Genomic DNA, 19,641 nt, shown 5'->3' with positions numbered 1-19,641 from the left:
AAAGTGGCCGGTGAGTGTAATTGTTTAGTTTATTGAGAATTTTGTTTTTGAAGCCTTTAAGAAAGAATTAAATACAAAAAATCTTTTTTTATTATACTAATATGTCATTAAAATCTAAAATTAAACTACAAAATCAATACCTAATAATGAGCAGATTGATTTAATAAATCCAGTTATGATCTTAATGTATAATGTCTCATTTACTGAAATCTTACTATTATCTTTTGAGATCCTCAAAATTACTGGCTCAAAACAATTACTATGACTTGATAGTTAGCATTTCACAGTTAGCATGTGCTAGTAGTGTCATCATAGTGGTGCACATACATAAAAACCCCCAAAATAATGACACTAATTCAGACATACTCAGATATCTCTTTAATAATCTTCAAAATAAATTATATCCATGTACATTTATGTAACTAAATTCATACAGATCAAAGCATAATATATATCAAACATCTTTAAGACGTGGGATCACTACAATACAGATATGGTTTACTGCCCCCGGAGGACATATATGACAAGCCAAAAATCATCCTACATTCTCCGTAACCATCCGGAAACATTCGGCCTGAATGCTGATTTAATAAAAGACAATTACAGTTAGATTTTCTTGCTACTCTTAAGGGTTGCCAGATTTAGGTGTGCATATTTACAGGTTGTTTTTTTTTTGGTATAAAGTCTTATGTGGAGTGGCAGCGGTGCGGTTAAAGCTCCTCCGCCATCTGCAGCAGGGAGTTTATGGCAGCATCTTTATTTCCCTGCTGCGCCTCTAAAACGGTACGGATCACCTCTTTGTCCAGGTTGGGGAACATGTCCTGAAGGGCTTTCAAGTCTTCTTCGCTGCATGGGGCGCTCTGAGACGCCACTGGAGGAGCGGCTGGCATCCCCATGGGCACCACACCCTGATTATACATTCCAGGGACACCTGACAACACAAAAATTTAAAGGCACAGTATGTCATATTTATATTGCATACTATGTATTTTACTATGTACAGTTGAAGTCAGAATTATTAGCCCTCCTGTCTATCTATCTATCTATCTATCTATCTATCTATCTATCTATCTATCTATCTATCTATCTATCTATCTATCTATCTATCTATCTATCTATCTGACACAAGTCTTGTTGTCGATCCAAGTTTTAGAAACAGCAAATAATAACTGGACTTCTAGTTGATCATTTGGTATCAGAAGTGGCTGATATGAAAGGCAAAGGCCTCTAGATTACGCTGATTTTACCAAAATAAAATATGATCATGTCTTGATGTTGACTGATTTCATTAGGACAGTAAGGTCTGACTCTGCTTAGACAAAAGTCTCATCACTGAACCTTCAATAATGTCCAGTATAGAATATGTGCTCATGCTGCAGAGAAACAGAATGAATATTGTGTCTGACTCCATCATGAGCTTGGAGGACTGCATCCATACATCTCTGCAATGACTCAAATCACTGATTAATAAAGTCATCTGGAATGGCAAAGAAAGCCTTCTTGCAGGACTCCCAGAGTTCATCAAGAGTCTTTGTGTTCATCTTCAATGCCTCCTCCTTCATCTTACCCCAGACATGCTCAATAATGTTCATGTCTGGTGACTGGGCTGGCCAATCGTAGAGCACTTTGACCTTCTTTGCTTTCAGGAGTTTTGATGTGGAGGCTGAAGTATGAGAAGGAGCGCTATCCCGCTGGAGAATTGTCCCTCTCCTGTGGTTTGTAATGTAATGGGCAGCACAAATGTCTTGATACCTCAGGCTGCTGATGTTGATCATCCACTCTGCAGATCTCTCACACACCCCTATACTGCATGCAACCCCAAACCATGATTTTTCCTTCACCAAACTTGACTGATACTGAGAATCTTGGCTTGGAAATGTACCTTCTGCCACTGCTCCAACTGATCAACAACTATTTAAAATATATTTGGTTGCTCTTACAGCTGGAATCAGGATAGTGTACAATGCTTATGTAGTGCGAAACCAACCTGCTATGGGCACATATCCAACTCCCTGCTGATAGACTGTAGGCATCAGAACCACAGGCTGCGGCTGCATCATCATTCCTGCAGGTATTGTCTTTGGAAAATGACAATAAATAAATAAATAAATAAATAAATAAATAAATAAATAAATAAATAAAAATAATTAAAATAAAATAAATAAATATATTCTCTTTTTTAAAGAGTTTTTAAACAAATTCTTTACATTTTCCCCCATATCTAAAGCATGTCCTGACCATATAACTGGTCATTTATAACTAGTAATTCGACAGCTTTACACAATCACAGTCAAAATTGCATTGTTTTTTGTCATTATCATTTTAAAAAAGGTGTAGTTTTAACAACGTGACATTATACTCCTAACCTTTCACAGAGGTTTACTATGAGCTAGGACTTACTGCAAAGGACATGACGAGATTAATCATGCCCTCTTTGTCGTCCCCCTGTCTCCCGCTCAGGCTGTACCACTCGTCCACTACAGTTCCCTCCCGCAGGTTTTCGGGGATTGTGACGTGTGTCCACGCGATGCGATCATCCATAGAAAACGCCCTCTGTAGACAGAACAATTTCATTTTAAATCAATAAAATCTAAACTAACAGAACTGCAATGTTTATAATAAAGGGTTTATCTGGGCACATACTTCTTATCCAATCAAAATTACTACTCCTTCTTCAACAACATCTCTGCTCTGATTGGTGTTCGCTAAAGTGAGGGCGGGGTCAACCTATCACTCATATGAGATCTTCAAATAGCAGTCAAGAACCAGCCAATCGACTCCACAAAGAAAATCGATTCCTCTAAGTTAATATTTACTTTCAGAAAATGAGACATTTCTAGTATCAACATTATTTGTTCTTCAGCTAATACTTTCTTTTACATTATATGCCAAGCAAAGAGCCATAAAAATGCAGATTACAAAATAAATATTTAATAAGGACAATTAAGCATTGTGGGGCAGCACGGTGGCTCAGTGGTTAGCACCGTTCTCCCTGTGTTTGTGTGGGTTTCCCCTGGGTGCTCGGGTTTCCCCCACAGCCCAAACACAAGCGGTACAGGTGTATGAGTGTGAATAGGTTTTTCCCAGAACTGGGTTGCAGCTGGAAGGGCATCTGCTGTTTAAAACATATGCTGGATAAGTTTCGCTGTGCCGACCCCTGATGAATAAAGGGACTAAGCCGGAGGGAAATTAATGAATGAATGATGTATAACGATTCCATTAAATTTAATATTTCGGCTTTTATTAGAATTTATGATTGTTTTTCTTCAGACAATTTTTATAAACGATCTCATTTAAATCAAAAAAGTTTCAGAAATTAGTTTGTTTGGACTCAAAATGACCTTAATAATAAACGCAGATTTAGCCACAGTTTAATTATGTTAATGTCTTCTCAAGAGTCATTAAAAAATTCTCATAGTTTTTATTATGACAAAATATTAAATACTATAATTTGGTAAATATCATAATTATTAGCCACAGTTACAGTTAGTATTTATTGATGGTAGATGTCATCTTGTTTTGGTCACAAAAATATATAAATTTGTCTTCAATTGTTTATGAAATGAACACTGCTATATTTCAAGAATGCATTCAGTGTACAAAAAGAAATGGGAGCCTTCTGTTATTAATAGCCCAGATGCGAAAGACAAGGAAAGATCAAATAAGGTAAGACAGAACGACACTGGTACCCTGAAAAAAAAAGAGGGTTTTGTAAGTAATATGAAGGTGTTTCTAGGCCTGTCGCGATATCTGTTTTTTGTTGTATGATATATTGCACCAAAATATATTGCGATAAACTTTATTATTGTTATTCGTAGACCATTTTATGCCACTCATTATATAATGCCAGACTGACAATATAATATCATCGCAATGCAAGTCCACTCTTCTAAAGAGCACATCATATTTAATTTTTAAGAATATTTCATGGAATTATAGTCATTTTAATAATGAGGCATTGAAATCAGAGTGTGAAACGCATATCCTAAATAAATAATAATAAATGTTAATACACAAGTGCAAGATAAAGAGTAACAGAGTCTACCAGATCTATTTTCAGTCAGACACCCACATGAAAATATACTATAGTAATTTATAGTGAATACTATAGTGGTTTTTAGCCACACTGACTCCTCCAATAAAGCTACAGAGGTTGTGCAATCAGCTAAAATGTTGCTAGAATTGCTAGAATGTATGGGCGATATATATTGCATCACCAAAAATGATTGAGCTCATGTCCATGTGTTGTGCGAAATCTCCATATATTGATTATTGTGACTTAAGTCTGACCTCATCGAATATCTCCAGATAGAAAGAGTCCACCCCGGGTGGGACGGTGCACTGGATGACTTTGTTCCAGCGAGGGTTTTTTGCTCCATTGTGAGCGGTTGGAGTCTCATAGACAGCGTAGCCCAGTCGAATCCTGCAGTACGGGTCCATCCGTGTCATACCATAGTTCTTTGCAAGCTTGGCCTGTGAAAATAGGAATATTTATATAATGCCTTATATGCCTAACAATCTCCCAACAGAAATCCAGTATTGCACAAATAGTTGCAACAAGCCGTTTATGTGTGGAAATGCAATAGTAAGCCACTGTTTTGTGCAACAGGCTGAAATATGTGGCTCATGTAACGGTTATTCAGCATATCAACCATTTATTTAATGATGTGCAATTTAAGAAGAAGCCTATGCACATGTATTAGCTTTATATCTAGAATGTGACAGCAGAGAAAAGCATTACTTTGCATTCTTTAACATTAGAAGGTATTATGCACACACACACAAACACAAACACACACACACACAGACACACACACACACACACGCACACACACACACACACACACACACACACACACACACACACACACACACACACTGGCATTCAATCATTTTACAGCGGATTTATTTCACAAACAACTGACAGTCATGACTAAAAAGTGATTTACATTCACAATAAATCCTACATCTGTTCTTAGTGACATACTTTTCAGACTATCAGTTGTGAACTCAGTGAATCATTAACCGGAGATTCACTCCCACTAGTTCATTTGAATCAGTGAATCACTGATTGCTGACTAGCTCTGACTGGGTAAAGTCAAAATGGCACACAGCTGTGGATACTTACATCAATATGGCATCATTTTAGTGACACTGTACAACAACAATTAATATTTTTTAATTATTACTGTAAGGGATAGGCATTAATAAAATAAAATTTAATATGCAATTTGATAAATAATATGAATAATACTTGGTATAATTTCTGTTTTACATTACTGTGATATTTGGGTTTAGGCAGGGCCGGATTAACCAATGGGCATTATGGGCACCGGCCCAGGGGCCCGTGCGCACTTGGGGCCCCTGGGAGGGGAGAAAAAAAAAAGCCGATTTTGGAGTGTCTATTTAGGCTAAATCCAAATAGCGCACCTTGTTGGAATAAGCTAGTTGAATGATTCCCGCCCATCACTGTTTGATTGACAGAGACAACATAACTAAAGTAGCTTGTAAAGTGCATGACAACATGTTTTGACGCGATCGATCATGAATCTGGTTTGAATCCAGCATCTGATTTTCACGTTCTTTGTTTTCCCCCCACTATATATCAGATTTTGCCTACTCTTCATCACGAGGAAGACAAGTAGGAATCAGTAATAAGTGTGTGTATTATAGAAGACTCATAAAACTGGATTGGAGAGGTGTTATATCCAAATCACATGCATTATAACTTTGTAGAAGTAGAAGATATAGTTAAAAAATATCCTTAAATATAATTTTTTTTATTGCTCCAGTGAACTTGAACAAGAATATTAAAATCCATTCATTTTCACTAGTTGTATTAGTATTTTAAGTATTTAAAATATGCTTTAAAAGTATTTAAAGTACTTCAAGTATGCTTTAAATGCTTTAAAAATTTGCTAAATCTCTGTAGACTAGAAATATATTTACTGTATATCATTTACTTTAAAAATGTGGGCAATACATTATAGATTAGTTTTATTTTTAAAATATTATGTTATTCTTATTTTTAAATTTAACAATAGGGGTGCGACCAGGTAGGGGGCCTGCAAGACAATGTGCCCTAGAGGCCTCTGAATTCCTAATCCGGGCCTGGGTTTAGGGTTGGGGTAGGGTAGACGTTAATAAAACACAATTAATGGGTAATTTAATAACTAATATAATTAGATCTTGTTAACTGTATCTCAGAGCTACAGTATATCTCTTCTAGCAACAACCCTCTGACTGGATCATTTGAATCAGTGAATTGTTAACTATAAACTGGCTCTGACCATGAATACTGAATTAATGAATTGTTAACTGGAAAGTCACTCAGACTTGATCATCTGAAGCAGTGAATTATTAACGTTTTATTTATGAACTAGACTCACGTCCACCAGTTCATTTGAATCAGTGATTCATAAACTTTAGACGCACCTTAACCCTCAGTTGAATCAGTTAATCATTAACTGCAGGCATAGGCTGCATTGCAGTACAATTATTTATGCCTTTCACTTGCTAACTTTCCTGTCTCCTTCACTGGGATGCATGTCATTTATTATGTTGCACAAGTGTCCACTATTGGTGGAGCATCTGAATGGGCTTAAATGCAATGCCCTAAACCCTTGAAAGCTACACTGTTGTGGCATCACATTGTTTTCTGGGACATATAGGTGCTGGAGTGGACATATGAACCCAAGTCACTCACTCTGTCAAAATCAAGGGATTGAGTGTTTTTCCATGTAAGCCTCCCTCGTTCACTTGACGAAGTGGAGCACACTTTAAATTGATGGTGGAAGGGAAGGGAAGTCTGTGAGTGTGCATATAAGTGGAGTAGATCGCAGAACGCTTGGTCTGATCGGATTATTAGAATTATTGAATCATTAACTGTAGATTTGCTCTCACGGAATAATTTGAATCAGTGAATCATTAACTGTAAATTTGCTTTAATGGAATCATTTGAATCAGTGAATCATAAACTGTAGATTTGCTCTCCCTGAATAATTTGAATCAGTGAATCATTAACTGTAGATTTGCTCTCGTGGAATAATTTGAATCAGTGAATCAATAATTGTAGATTTGCTCTCACTGAATAATTTGAATCATTGAATCATTAACTGTAGATTTGCTCTCACGGAATAATTTGAATCAGTGAATCATTAACTGTAAATTTGCTTTAATGGAATCATTTGAATCAGTGAATCATAAACTGTAGATTTGCTCTCCCTGAATAATTTGAATCAGTGAATCATTAACTGTAGATTTGCTCTCATGGAATAATTTGAATCAGTGAATCAATAATTGTAGATTTGCTCTCACTGAATAATTAGAATCATTGAATCATTAACTGTAGATTTGCTCTCACGGAATAATTTGAATCAGTGAATCATTAACTGTAAATTTGCTTTAATGGAATCATTTGAATCAGTGAATCATAAACTGTAGATTTGCTCTCCCTGAATAATTTGAATCATTGAATCATTAACTGTAGATTTGCTCTCACTGAATAATTTGAATCATTGAATCATTAACTGTAGATTTGCTCTCACTGAATAATTTGAATCAGTGAATCATTAACTGTAGATTTGCTCTCACTGAATAATTTGAATCAGTGAATCATAAACTGTAGACTTGCTCTAACTGAATAATTTGAATCATTGAATCATTAACTGTAGACTTGCTCTAACTGAATTATTTGAATCAGTGAATCATTACCTGTAGATTTGCTCTCACTGAATAATTTGAATCAGAGAATCGTTAACTATAGACTTGCTCTAACTGAATCATTTGAATCAGTGAATTGTTAGCTGGAGATTCTCTGTCACTGAAACATTTCAATCTGCAAGTTGTTGACTTGAGAACAGATGGAAACAGATCAGTCCAGCATGATTTGTAAACTGATTATCCAGGTTAAATGAAAACAATCAGCTTTAATTCAGTAAATGCTACCCTGTCTTGGACTGGGTTCTTTTAAGCAATATAAAACGTGCTCTACAACCAATGGAAGTTCCAAAAAGTAGTGTAAAAATCTGAGTTAAGTGTATAATTGTAATGCTGTAAAAGCAGTACCTGTACTACAGTGATGCTGAGGCGTCCAGCAGTGCCTAAAGATCCTCCGTACTGCAGCTGTCGGGCCGCCTGCGCATCTAACTGCACTTGCTGCTGCTGCTGAGTCGGCATGATCCTCAGAAAATCCTGAGGCAACTCACCGATGTAAACCTGAACAGAGAATAAGAGCAGCTTCTCAATTCTGTGCAATAATTACAATATTTATAATACCACAAACAGTCTTTTTATATTATTATATTATATTATATTATTTTATTTTATATATAATATTATTTTATTTTATATTATATTATATTATATTATATTATATTATATTATATCATATCATATTATTTTATATTATATCACATCATATTATATTATATATTATATTATTTTATATTATATTATATCATATCATATCATATTATTTTATATTATATCACATCACATCATATTATATTATATTATATTATATTATATTATATTATATTATATTATATTATATTATAAAGTAAATCAAATAAACATTATCTTATATAATATAATAATATTTTAAATTTTTCTTTTTGTTAAATTAACTTGAGTATTTTATTGTTTTGTTATTTTTAATTAATGCTTAATTAATGTCTTTTTTAATATTGAGTGTCTTGTATAATCTAATGGAGCCATGTTTGATTTTTTTTTAAATGACAGACTTTGGTGTGATGTGATTCATGATTTAAAAAATACATTGAATTATTTGAATTTTCTTAAAGAGATCCAACAAAACTAAATAATGGAAACAAGTGCTTTGGGTGTATGGCCATACACAATAAACGCCCTATATAAATGCACATTACATCGCATTATAAGTCAAGTAAACACTTGACTTAGAATAATCTCCTAATAAATGTCTTATATCTGAAAAGACAAATAATGCTGTGCAAGAATCTATTGCTTATATATTATGTCATTTTATATCTAAAACTGTGAATATGAGTTATAACTTTGTAATTATTAATAAATCAAGTCACTATTGGTTTTATAGTGATTTATACAATGCGCCTTCTATTTTGCATTTATAGCAATTCTATATTATTAACTGAAAAAAGAAGCCTTAGCTTTAATCCATTAAACAAGATATAAAATATATGCTCTGTGATAAATAACTTATTGTTCATTCTGAACAATGTTATCAAAGACAATAAATAAAATTACATCACGCTGTTCAATCAGTATCACAAGTTTTAAGAGTTCTTGATAAACAACCACTCAAACGTTCCAAAATGCTGCTTTATTTCCATCTCCACTAAAATTTAAATGCAAATTATTATTGATCTGTTCATTTTATATATGCTGCTATATATATATATATATATATATATATATATATATATATATATATATATATATATATATATATATATACACACACACATACATACATACATACATACATACTATTATTATTAAAAATGTTTAACAGGATCCTGTTTTTTATGCTCCTTTTTAAATTCATATTTTTATAAACAAACACATCTCAACATAGTACAATTTACGTTTTGAACACACTGCTAATATATCTTTTTAGTACATTTCTATAGTATGCAGTCTTACACTACAGTAGTGTATATCAGCACACCTATGGCATTGCACTAATAGTTTTTTTATTGCACAAACCATCAGGAACATACAAACAACAACACAATATAAAAGGTGAACATAACAAAATCTAATATAATAATGGTAAAAAATAAAACAAATAAAAATAATTAAATAAATAAATAAAATCCACAAAGCATAATGTGTAGCATTTCTACATGCAATGATTTTAAGAATTATCAGGGGAATCAAATTATAATTATAATTACTGATACATAGCTCAGATTTTTTGCTTTTCAACAATTTCACAGTAGAAATAAAGAAATCAAAATCGATACAAAAAAATGTTAATGTGGGAGATGATTTCTGTGAGTGACTTCTGAGATTATTTCTGCTTGTGCATGTGAAATTTTGCCAATAAAAAAAAGATTAACAATACATTCAAGAGTTTTGTTGGACTTGTTTTTATAATAAAAAATATATATTTAAAGTAAAATAATAACTAAGTTTTGTCATTTTAAAATATATATTTTGCTAGATCATTCCAGAAATAAATCACAAAGGCTTATCTGCATTACAGAAACTGTACTTTGATGATAAAGATTTTACTGAGCAAATTGTTCGTAGTATTTTAAAATATATTTCTTTAATTTTACTGTTAATAGAATTTTTAAACGGAGTTAATATCAACAATTAATATCAACTATAATAGAGTTCCAGAAAAAAAAATGCCTCTAGAAGTAATTTTATTTAGATTCTGAACAATATTACGAATGTTTGTCATTGAATATTTATCAGTTAACTCAACACCTTCTAAAATGTAATTTTGGGTTTACAACAGACAGAATTATAGAAATTATAGAACAGACAGAATTATAGTAAATATGATTATTCATTGCACCAAAAGCAGTCCAGAAGTGCCTGTCATTACGTCATGCATCAACTTCCCTTTGCAAACTAACATAACGTGCTAAATCACGAGTCCGATTGTAGATACACAATAATAAACACGTTCAAAATGGCTTAAAATATATAAATATATACAATATAATTACATTACACAAAATATAACACACTTAACGAATACTTTAACTAAAGGAGGACAAAAAAACGATCAGAAAGTGGTTTGTTTGTCTATTTACATGCTATGTGGATACAAATCGTTAATTAAAGTCCGATATACAAATACATATTTAATAAAGGGTGGTCACATCATGACAGAACTCAATGCTTCAGCAAAACTGACCGACATATTCATATTTTGGTATTTCGCGTTGGTGTTTATCAAACATTGTGATGTTTAGACGCACATTAAGCTGTCTTATTCGTGTATTATCTTTATATACACACTGACAGGGTGATAATTCTGTACTGCGCAACTTCCAATGTTTGTTTTCATTTGGGAAATATATCTTTTGCTGAGAATGCTAGCATGATGTCTGCTACTGGAGGAGACAGAAACTCTTACCTGTCCTCGTTGCGTGCTTATTGTTGTTGCCATTCTGCTGTTATGATATGACGGACAACGCCTGTCTTGTCTTTTAAATTAAGCAAAATGTAAAATATAATTACGTCAGGATGCACTGATATCTATCGATACGCATCAGCGGAGCTCAAAACCGGAAATGACCACCCCTCCAACCCCCGCCCTATTCCACAATTCAAATTAAAAGTCCCTACGCTAGTATCTATTTCGATGAAATCTAAAACAAGTATATAAGCGACTTCAGCGTGAAAATCTAATAAAACAGAAAATATTTAAGTTATATCTACTGATAACGTATACTAACATATCACAAACATACCACCTATTTGAAAATGCACACATAAAACCAATGTAACAATTAATTATTAAGCTACGTACCTTTAATGTTAATATAATGTTAATATTAACATTAATGTTAATAGTTTTAATGTTAATATTTACTATAATATATTCCAACCAAATTAATACACAAATAAAAATGTATAGATTAAGATATTGTTTATTATGCATAGCTGCAGTATTCTTGATTTAAACACTATTAACTCTTAATAACACATTGAGGCAAGAAACTTTTTGTTTTGTTTTTGTTTGTTAAATATAGCTGTAATATTGTTCATAATATTTAAGATACTCATGGCAGCCCCATATTATAAATTAGTCATTTTAAGCAACCGTTTCAATCGACAATGTCCCATAGGTTTACAACTTTATATTAATAAATAAATTATATTATTAAGTAAAAGGAAAAAATAATGAAAAAATTGTGATATTATAATAAAATCTGGAGGTAAATCAAATAATATTCACATTTAAATAAAACAATCATGTCAAGTCTGTAAAGTAAATAGATTTAACTTTACATTACAGCCTCATAAAATGCAAAGAGATTCCAAATTAATGCATATAATTATATTTATCTGACCTCTGATGTGTGATTTTTGTTATTAACTCAAATATATTTATTTTGACAGATTTTTTATCAATAAAAAAATTAAAATATATGTGAAAGTAGATGTGACGCAGGTCTGCACTGACTAGTACTACCTGTTTTACTCTATTGTTTTTACAAAACCTGTAATACTACGTAGTTTGTCTCGGGGAAAAGGAGGAGTTCAGTATTAAAAACACTTCCTGATGCAATGTGCAATGCAAATGGTTAGAAGCAAATGTCTGCTTTCCACTAAGGTAAGACTTGAGCATCGCATTTGAACGAAAGTGTCTAATTTTTAAGCAACACACATCATATTCGAAGTTAGCTGTAGTTATCAACGTAAGATAAATATAAGATATTACCACCAGGAAACGCTTTGACTGTATTTCATTGATTTCTATTCGACTCATTAATTAAAAATCGAAGCTATAATCATTATAATGATGCTTAATTGATATTCAAAGTGTATAAAATTGCGGTTTTTATATTTTATTTCTGGTGCGTATACCCCTTTAAGAAATCCAACCGGGAAGTTGTCAAGCAGTCCTGACGTGTTTACTATCGTGTTTCCCCACTATGGCCAGTTCACACACACTGTTCTGCAGCTCTTGTGTTGTTGTTGTTGTTGTTGTTATTATGAAATAACCAATGTTTACTAACAATATTCCGCTTCTTTCATTCCTGCAACATGAACAGGTCCCAGCTCAAACGATCCCGAATATTAAAAATGGCCTTCACAGACTCCACTCGTCCCGGGGACAAAGAAGAGCCATTTTTTATGAAAGCCACCAAAATCGCCCTGGTCGTGACTCTCTACTGGTTCATCTCAATCTCCATGGTTTTCCTGAATAATTACCTGTTAGACAGCAAGGAGCTCGACGCGCCGGTCTTCATCACTTTCTTCCAGTGTGTTGTGAGTGTCGGACTGTGTTTACTCATGAGTTTTCTCTCCAACTTGTGTCCTGGATCCGTGGATTTCCCCTCATTAAAGTTTGATATGCGGGTGTCCAGAGAGATACTCCCGCTGACGGTCGTGTTCATAGGCATGATCACGTTTAATAACTTGTGTCTGAAATATGTGGGAGTCGCCTTTTACACTGTTGGACGCTCGCTTTCCACTGTGTTCAACGTTATTTTGTCTTACGTGGTTCTCAAGCAAACGACGTCCTTCTACGCGGTGCTCTGTTGTGGAGTCATTCTGGGTGAGTATAGCAGTTTCTCTTTTCAATTGAGTCACGATATTGGAAAAATCTAGCTTTGCGATATTATAGAAGTAATATTAAGCAATTTCATATACATACTATATGGTTGGGTGAAATAAAAATGGTTAGAATGTGGGTAATTCATTGTAATTACTGTAGTAAATGCATGGAATGTGTTACTACATCACCTTAATTTAGTGTTGTCTAACATAGCTACTGGCTATGATATAGTAGTCATTACAGATTTAATGAATGACCCTTTAAGCCAGAAACCTGCCTTCATATTAGCTGTGTGTTTGGATGATTAAAGGGATCGTTCACACCAAAACTGGTGTTTACTCACCCTTCTCTTGTTTCAAACCAGTTTGTTTTTCTTTCTTTTGTTGGACACGAAATAAGATATTTTGAACCTGTAAACAGTGTTGGGTAAGTTAATTTTTAAAAAGTAATAGATTACAAAGTACTGACTAATACTGGAAAATTGTAATCTGATTACATTACTAATTACTTCATGTAAAAAGTAAACAAATTACTTTGAAGTTACTTTTAAAATATATAAAACACACCTATAAAAATACAAAATAAACTGCAGCTCTTTCAGTAATTTAATATCCACTGAAAGAAACATTAAACTTAAAATTCTCTTATCATTCGTTTGTTCTAAACCAGTTTGTCTTTTTTAAACACAAAAGAAGACATGAAGAAAACTGTAAACCTGTAACCATTGACATTCATAGTATGAAAAACACTGCAGTGTTTGGTTGTTCTGTGTTCTTCTGAGGTAATTAGTCTACTGAAATGTGTATATAGTCCATACAAAACATGAACCTGATCGGTCAGTTCTTGTCGTGGACTTGCGGGTGCGCCTGGAAAATATGTGCTCCGAATATGTGTGCGAAAGCCGGACGTCTCCATTGAAAACAACGAACTTGTGCACGTGTAAAAGACGACCGCCGTGTTTTTGGGCACCGGTGTCCTCCTTTTTGACGCGTATTGTCGTAGAATGCTTTCTATTCAAGTGCTTGAACAAGCTGCTGGTCGAGATAAAAGCAGTCGAAAATTCTTCGAGACTGGACACAGACTGCATTTCACAGTAATATTTTTGTATTCAAGCTCAATGAAATCAAAGTAATGTCTGTATTTCCACTTGAAGAAGCAAACACTCTCATCAGCAGCCATTTCAGCTGACGTTTTCCAGCAATTTAAAAGCGCATGCTCACTTTGCAGCAGAAAACATGATTTAAAAGAAGCATTTTTTCTACTAAAAGCTATATTTGTAAAGCAATTACATTGACTTTAGTAACTGTATTAAAATTACACAAATTTAAAATATGATTTGTTACATTACTGCATTCCCCAAAAATATAATAAGAATACAGTAACGCAGTCAGTGGTTACAGGTTTTCAGCTTTCTTCAAGATATCTTCTATAGTGTTCAACAAAATAAAGGAACTCTTGAAACAGCTTGAGGGAGAGTAAACAGTGAATAAATGTTCATTTTTGGGTGAACTATCCCTTCAAGCCACTTTTTCTAAGTGAATGATTGCTTTTATAAAAAACAAGTCCATCAAGTAACAAAATTTGTTGATTATCATTCTCTAAAGAGCTTTTCCTTTACCTGGAAAATGATTTAAATATATTTTTGATACAGTCTAGGGCTGCATGATATTGGAAAAATCTAACATTGCGATATTTTGTTTTGCCAAGATATATATTATGTTGAATATAAATTTTATGATTTATAATTATTATGAATATAATTTCACCATATGACTTAAATAGCTCTATTTGGAATGATTTCATTCACTTAGATCGACTGATGACCTAGTCTTTTTCTCTGCAGTGCATCTGCATTAAATTAATCAATAAATTACGAGCTAAAATAAATAAATGAACAGTGCTTTAGGGTTTTCTGTGGGAGTCTAACAGTATTCAAGTACAGAAATCGAACAATTAAATGTAAAATAACATGGTCAACGTTGTATAAATACTTTTAAACAAACAACAACAATATTTTGTAATATTTTCATCTTTTATTCTTTAATAAATAATAATCCTGCGACGTGACTACACATCGCACATTGTGATTTAGCTTTGAAGCAAGTTGTGAACAAATGCCAAATTCCTCCATCAGAGATGAGACCTTTTATCAACATTTACATTTTATATAAGTGGCAAGAGGAGTGGGATGTGTTGGAAAATAATAAATTACATGAAATCCAACCTGAAATCTCAAACAGAATTTTAAGACTAGATTTGATCAATTATTTTTTACCAGATGTCGTATTGGGTATACAAGATTAACTCACGCCTTTTTACTTAAAGATGAAGACCCCACTCAATGTTTATGCTGCAAAACTCCCCTTACTGTAAAACACATTTTACTGGACTGTCCTGCTTTTAATGATTCTAGAAGACTTTTTTTTTTATGAAATGAACTCTCTTAAGGACATTTTTAGCAAAGTGACACCAGATAATATTTCAGAATTCTTATTGTAGCGTCCTGGTTAAAAGATAAAGTCTTTCACTGATGATTCACGATTCATTTATTGGTCACACTGCATAGAATTAGTACACATTACTTCGTCATGAATCACCGTAAGAACTAGAGAGGAAATAAACAGACGCAAATGAATCCTGAAAGATAAAACACGAAGCCAACATTAACAATCAAATATTATTCTTAAAAAAAATCTAAATTACCTTATTTTTCCCTCAAACCAGGAGCTAAAACCCGTGAAGGAAGAATCCGTGAAGCAACCGTACACCTGTGCCTCTTTAACCGTGTTTCACCCAGCGTTCCATGCTTTGTTTTAACACTAAACATCTTATTTAACTTGTGTATTCATTTGTTTGCTGTTCATAATTTATTTAATATTGAAAATAGCCTTGGTTGCTGACATGGCAATAAATAAAAAATACATTACATTATTACATAACACATTGTGATATCGATGCTCAAATATATCGTTCAGCCTTGATAGTCATCATACAATAACCACTGCGTGACTGTTCCTTTCACCAACACAATGCAGTCTGTAACAAAAGAGATGTCCTAAAGGTTTGTCTTTTGTTGTCCTCCTTCAGGTGGGTTCTGGTTGGGTGTGGACCAAGAAGCCGTGGCAGGTTCCCTTTCTTGGGCAGGTGTCGTTTTCGGTGTAATTGCCAGCCTTTGTGTGTCTCTTAATGCCATCTTCACTAAGAAAGTATTGCCGGTGGTGGACGGAAATATTTGGAAGCTCTCCTACTACAACAACCTCAACGCCATTGTGCTGTTTATTCCCCTCGTTGTCATTCTGGGAGAGGTGAAAAGTTTATTCGAGTTTAGCCGGCTGACAGATTTACATTTTTGGGGTATGATGACTTTGGGTGGGATTTTCGGCTTCGCCATTGGTTACGTCACAGGACTTCAGATCAAGTTCACCAGTCCATTAACACACAATGTATCTGGAACGGCCAAATCATGCGCACAGACTGTGCTGGCCGTCGTTTACTGGGCGTCCGAAAAGAGCACGCTTTGGTGGACGAGCAATTTAATGGTGCTCGGTGGATCCTTCGCTTATACCTGGGTCAAAGGAATGGAAATGAAGAAAGCTCCAGTGCCTACAGAAACGCATAGCTCGGACCCTCAGAAGAATAAAGAAGACCTCGGAGTGTGAGAAATACATTGTTGTTGAGACTTCTCTGTTTTGCACATGTGTTTATATGTACGTTTGTATATGATACGGGCATTTTAATAGTTAGTGCACTAAAATAAATGGTTCATTGGAGGTAAGGGATTGCAAACAATTAATATAGGCTGAATTTAAACAAATGAAATGTAGTAATGTTCAGCTTGATTTCTTTATTTAAATTCAGCCCATTCAAGTAGTTTGCAACCATGTACCTTAAAAAAAAATAAATCCAGTGAATCATCAGTGTGTAAACAGTTTCTTTGTGATGGATATGATAATTAATTATTAAAAATGTTTAATGACGGTCATCCTAGCACCATGTTTACAACAACAGATTTGTTGCTGTTTCTGATGAAGTTACTTTAAAATTATTTTAAAACCAAAATATTGGTTACACTTTATTTTATGGTGTCCTTGTGACAGTTTATTTACACAATTAGGCAGGGAATAATATTAATAACGTGTTTACTGTAGCGGCATATAGTTTGGTTTTGGGGTTAAATATAGGTTTTATGCATAATTTAGTTTAATTACTATGGTTGCACTTTATTTTACAGTACATGCACACAGTGTACTTAATTATAGATACAGTTGAAACCAGAAGTTTACATACACTCTTAAAAAAGGAAAATAACCATTTAAAACATGTCTGATGGTAAATCATAATAAACATTTATTATTTTAGGTCCGTTAGGATTACCTAAATGATTTACATTTGCTAAATGCCAGAATAACGAGATAATTTTTTATTAATTTCTAGACAGTCAAAAGTTTACACACATTTCCTTGGTATTTTTTTTTAGCTTTGCTTTTAAACTGTATAACTTTGGTCAAATGTTTTGGGTCTCCTTCCACAAGCTTCTCACAATAGTTTGCAGGAATTTTGGCCCGTTCCTCCTGACAGAATTGGTGTAACTGAGTCAGATTCATAGGCTGTCTTGCTCGCTCAAGCTTTTTCAACTCTGCCCACACATTTTCTATAGGATTGAGATCAGGGCTTTGTGATGGCCACTCCAAAACATTCACTCTGCTGTCCTTAACGCACATTTGAACTAATTTGGCAGTATGCTCAGGGTCATGGTCTGTTTGGAAGACCTATTAGTGGCCTGATTTCCTGGCTGACCACTTGAGATTTTGCTTCAGTATTTCTACATAACGTTCTTTCTTCATGATGCTGTGCTGTGAAGTGGACCAGTCCCTCCTGCAGCAAAACAGCCCCACAACATGATGCTGCCGCCCCCTTACTTCACAGTTGGGATGGTGTTCCTAGGCTTGTAAGCTTTCCCCTTTGTCCTCCAAATGTAACACTAGTCATTATGGCCAAACAGTTCATAGTAGCTAATACCTAGTTTTTACCCATTGTACTCTGGGGTTGATGAATGCTTAATTCTGATTGGCTGATGAGCATTCTAAGGTGTGCTATTAAATTCAGATAAACACACAGCTAAAGTAGTTCCAGCAGGTTTTGAGCGCATCAGCCGTGTATCACTACGCTGAATGATTTGAGTTATTTCACAGCAACAACAGTCAGAAATCACATCAAAACACAACAGAAGGATTTAGAGGAGATGTGGAAGAAACTGGTACTACACACAGGAGCAGTTTGAGGATAAAAACCTGACAAATGACTGATTTACAACATCTGAACAGTAGTTGCGTACACTATGCACTTGTACACTCATCTATGTAGTGTTTGAGTTTAGCGTCGTCTTGAATGGAACCCTAATTGTTTTTACTAATTAAATAATTCAAATGAATTTTCCCAATAGTTAATACGGTTATAATTATGACAGCTATTGTTTGTTACATTGGTCATTTCACTAATTTTGCAACCGTTAAACGGCATCTGCTGAACGACGTTTAACGGTTGCCAAATTAGTGAAATAAATGACCAAATTACCAATTAATAGCTGTCATAATTATAACCGTGTTAACCATTTGGAGATTGCGCAATAAATATAATCCAAAATAAATCAAATGAATCAACCTCAGTGCCTGATAGCCCCGCCCCTTCACCATAAGCTCCTCCCCTTCCACTGTGTGAGCAAAGCTGCTAGTGTTGAGTGTGTGACGTGCCCAACATTACACACTTCTATTTAACAATCGATTAAGTGCCTTATGTAGGTATTTAAAGTGCACTTAATCTGCGCAAAGGAAATACTGACCATGTGCCGTTGAATTATTGTTACCTAAAGACACTATAGGTGCATCCAAAATCACATACTTATGCAGTATCTTATTTTAGTATAAATAGTGTAAGTAGTGCATTCACACTGAAATATACTATTTATACTACAAAATGGTGTAGAAAAGTGCATGGGTTTGCTAAAGCAGTATAATTAACTCTCAATTATTAGAAAATATAGCACATCTGAGGTGTAACACATTCCACTTTGTATAGGTGCATCACCACCTCAGTGTGAATTAACTAATTATTCAATGACCCTTTATAAATTGTTTGTTATGTATGTAATCGTTATAGAGTTCTGCAAAACAGGACTGTAAAATAAAGTGCTAGCATATAGTGAGAACATGAAACAAGAACACTGTAAAATAAAAGTGTTACTAAAATATTTTCTAGCACAGCATTGATTGTATCAATCAGTAAAACCTGCAGCTCAAATTATACAAAGAACAGAAAACTAAAGTAGTTTACCTTTTTATTCTTGATGTGTTTTTGTCTCCAGTTTGGAAGCAGCTTTTATTAGAGAATATGAA

At 33.9% G+C, this 19,641-nt stretch overlaps 2 protein-coding genes across 3 annotated transcripts; one reads left to right on the top strand and one right to left on the bottom strand.

The window, feature by feature from the left end:
- Positions 1-363: 363 nt before the first annotated feature.
- Positions 364-11,264, bottom strand: tollip (toll interacting protein). The gene is made up of 6 exons (XM_056462464.1): positions 11,099-11,264; positions 8,068-8,217; positions 4,291-4,473; positions 2,401-2,553; positions 1,988-2,078; positions 364-931 (listed from the first exon to the last, which is right to left on the bottom strand). The coding sequence occupies exons 1-6, from the start codon at positions 11,129-11,131 to the stop codon at positions 711-713; spliced, it is 831 nt and encodes a 276-aa protein (XP_056318439.1). The 5' UTR covers positions 11,132-11,264; the 3' UTR covers positions 364-710.
- Positions 11,265-12,213: 949 nt separating this feature from the next.
- Positions 12,214-18,024, top strand: slc35c1 (solute carrier family 35 member C1). Of its 2 annotated transcripts, XM_056462462.1 has the most exons (3): positions 12,214-12,301; positions 12,744-13,249; positions 16,337-18,024. In XM_056462462.1, exons 2-3 carry the CDS (start codon positions 12,775-12,777, stop codon positions 16,906-16,908), a joined length of 1,047 nt encoding a protein of 348 aa, XP_056318437.1. In that variant the 5' UTR covers positions 12,214-12,301; positions 12,744-12,774; the 3' UTR covers positions 16,909-18,024. The 2 variants fall into 2 exon arrangements, with proteins under 2 accessions (XP_056318437.1, XP_056318436.1); XM_056462461.1 differs by lacking the exon at positions 12,214-12,301 and having other exon boundaries at positions 12,630-13,249.
- Positions 18,025-19,641: the final 1,617 nt, after the last annotated feature.

The sequence above is a fragment of the Danio aesculapii genome, chromosome 7 (genome assembly GCF_903798145.1).
Source record: "Danio aesculapii chromosome 7, fDanAes4.1, whole genome shotgun sequence".
NCBI classification, from domain to species: Eukaryota; Metazoa; Chordata; class Actinopteri; order Cypriniformes; family Danionidae; genus Danio; species Danio aesculapii.
Note: the sequence above shows the minus strand (reverse complement) of the source record. Positions and strands in the feature narration are given on the sequence as shown.

Coding starts and splice junctions, on each gene's coding strand:
- tollip (XM_056462464.1), bottom strand. CDS start 11,131: ATGGCAACAACAATAAGCACGCAACGAGGACAG. Junction 2,554..4,290: donor ATCTGGAGATATTCGATGAG/GTCAGACTTAAG, acceptor TTCTGTCTACAG/AGGGCGTTTTCTATGGATGA. Junction 932..1,987: donor TGGATATGTGCCCATAGCAG/GTTGGTTTCGCA, acceptor TTGTGTTGTCAG/GTGTCCCTGGAATGTATAAT.
- slc35c1 (XM_056462461.1), top strand. CDS start 12,736: ATGAACAGGTCCCAGCTCAAACGATCCCGAATATTAAAAATGGCCTTC. Junction 13,250..16,336: donor CTGTTGTGGAGTCATTCTGG/GTGAGTATAGCA, acceptor GTCCTCCTTCAG/GTGGGTTCTGGTTGGGTGTG.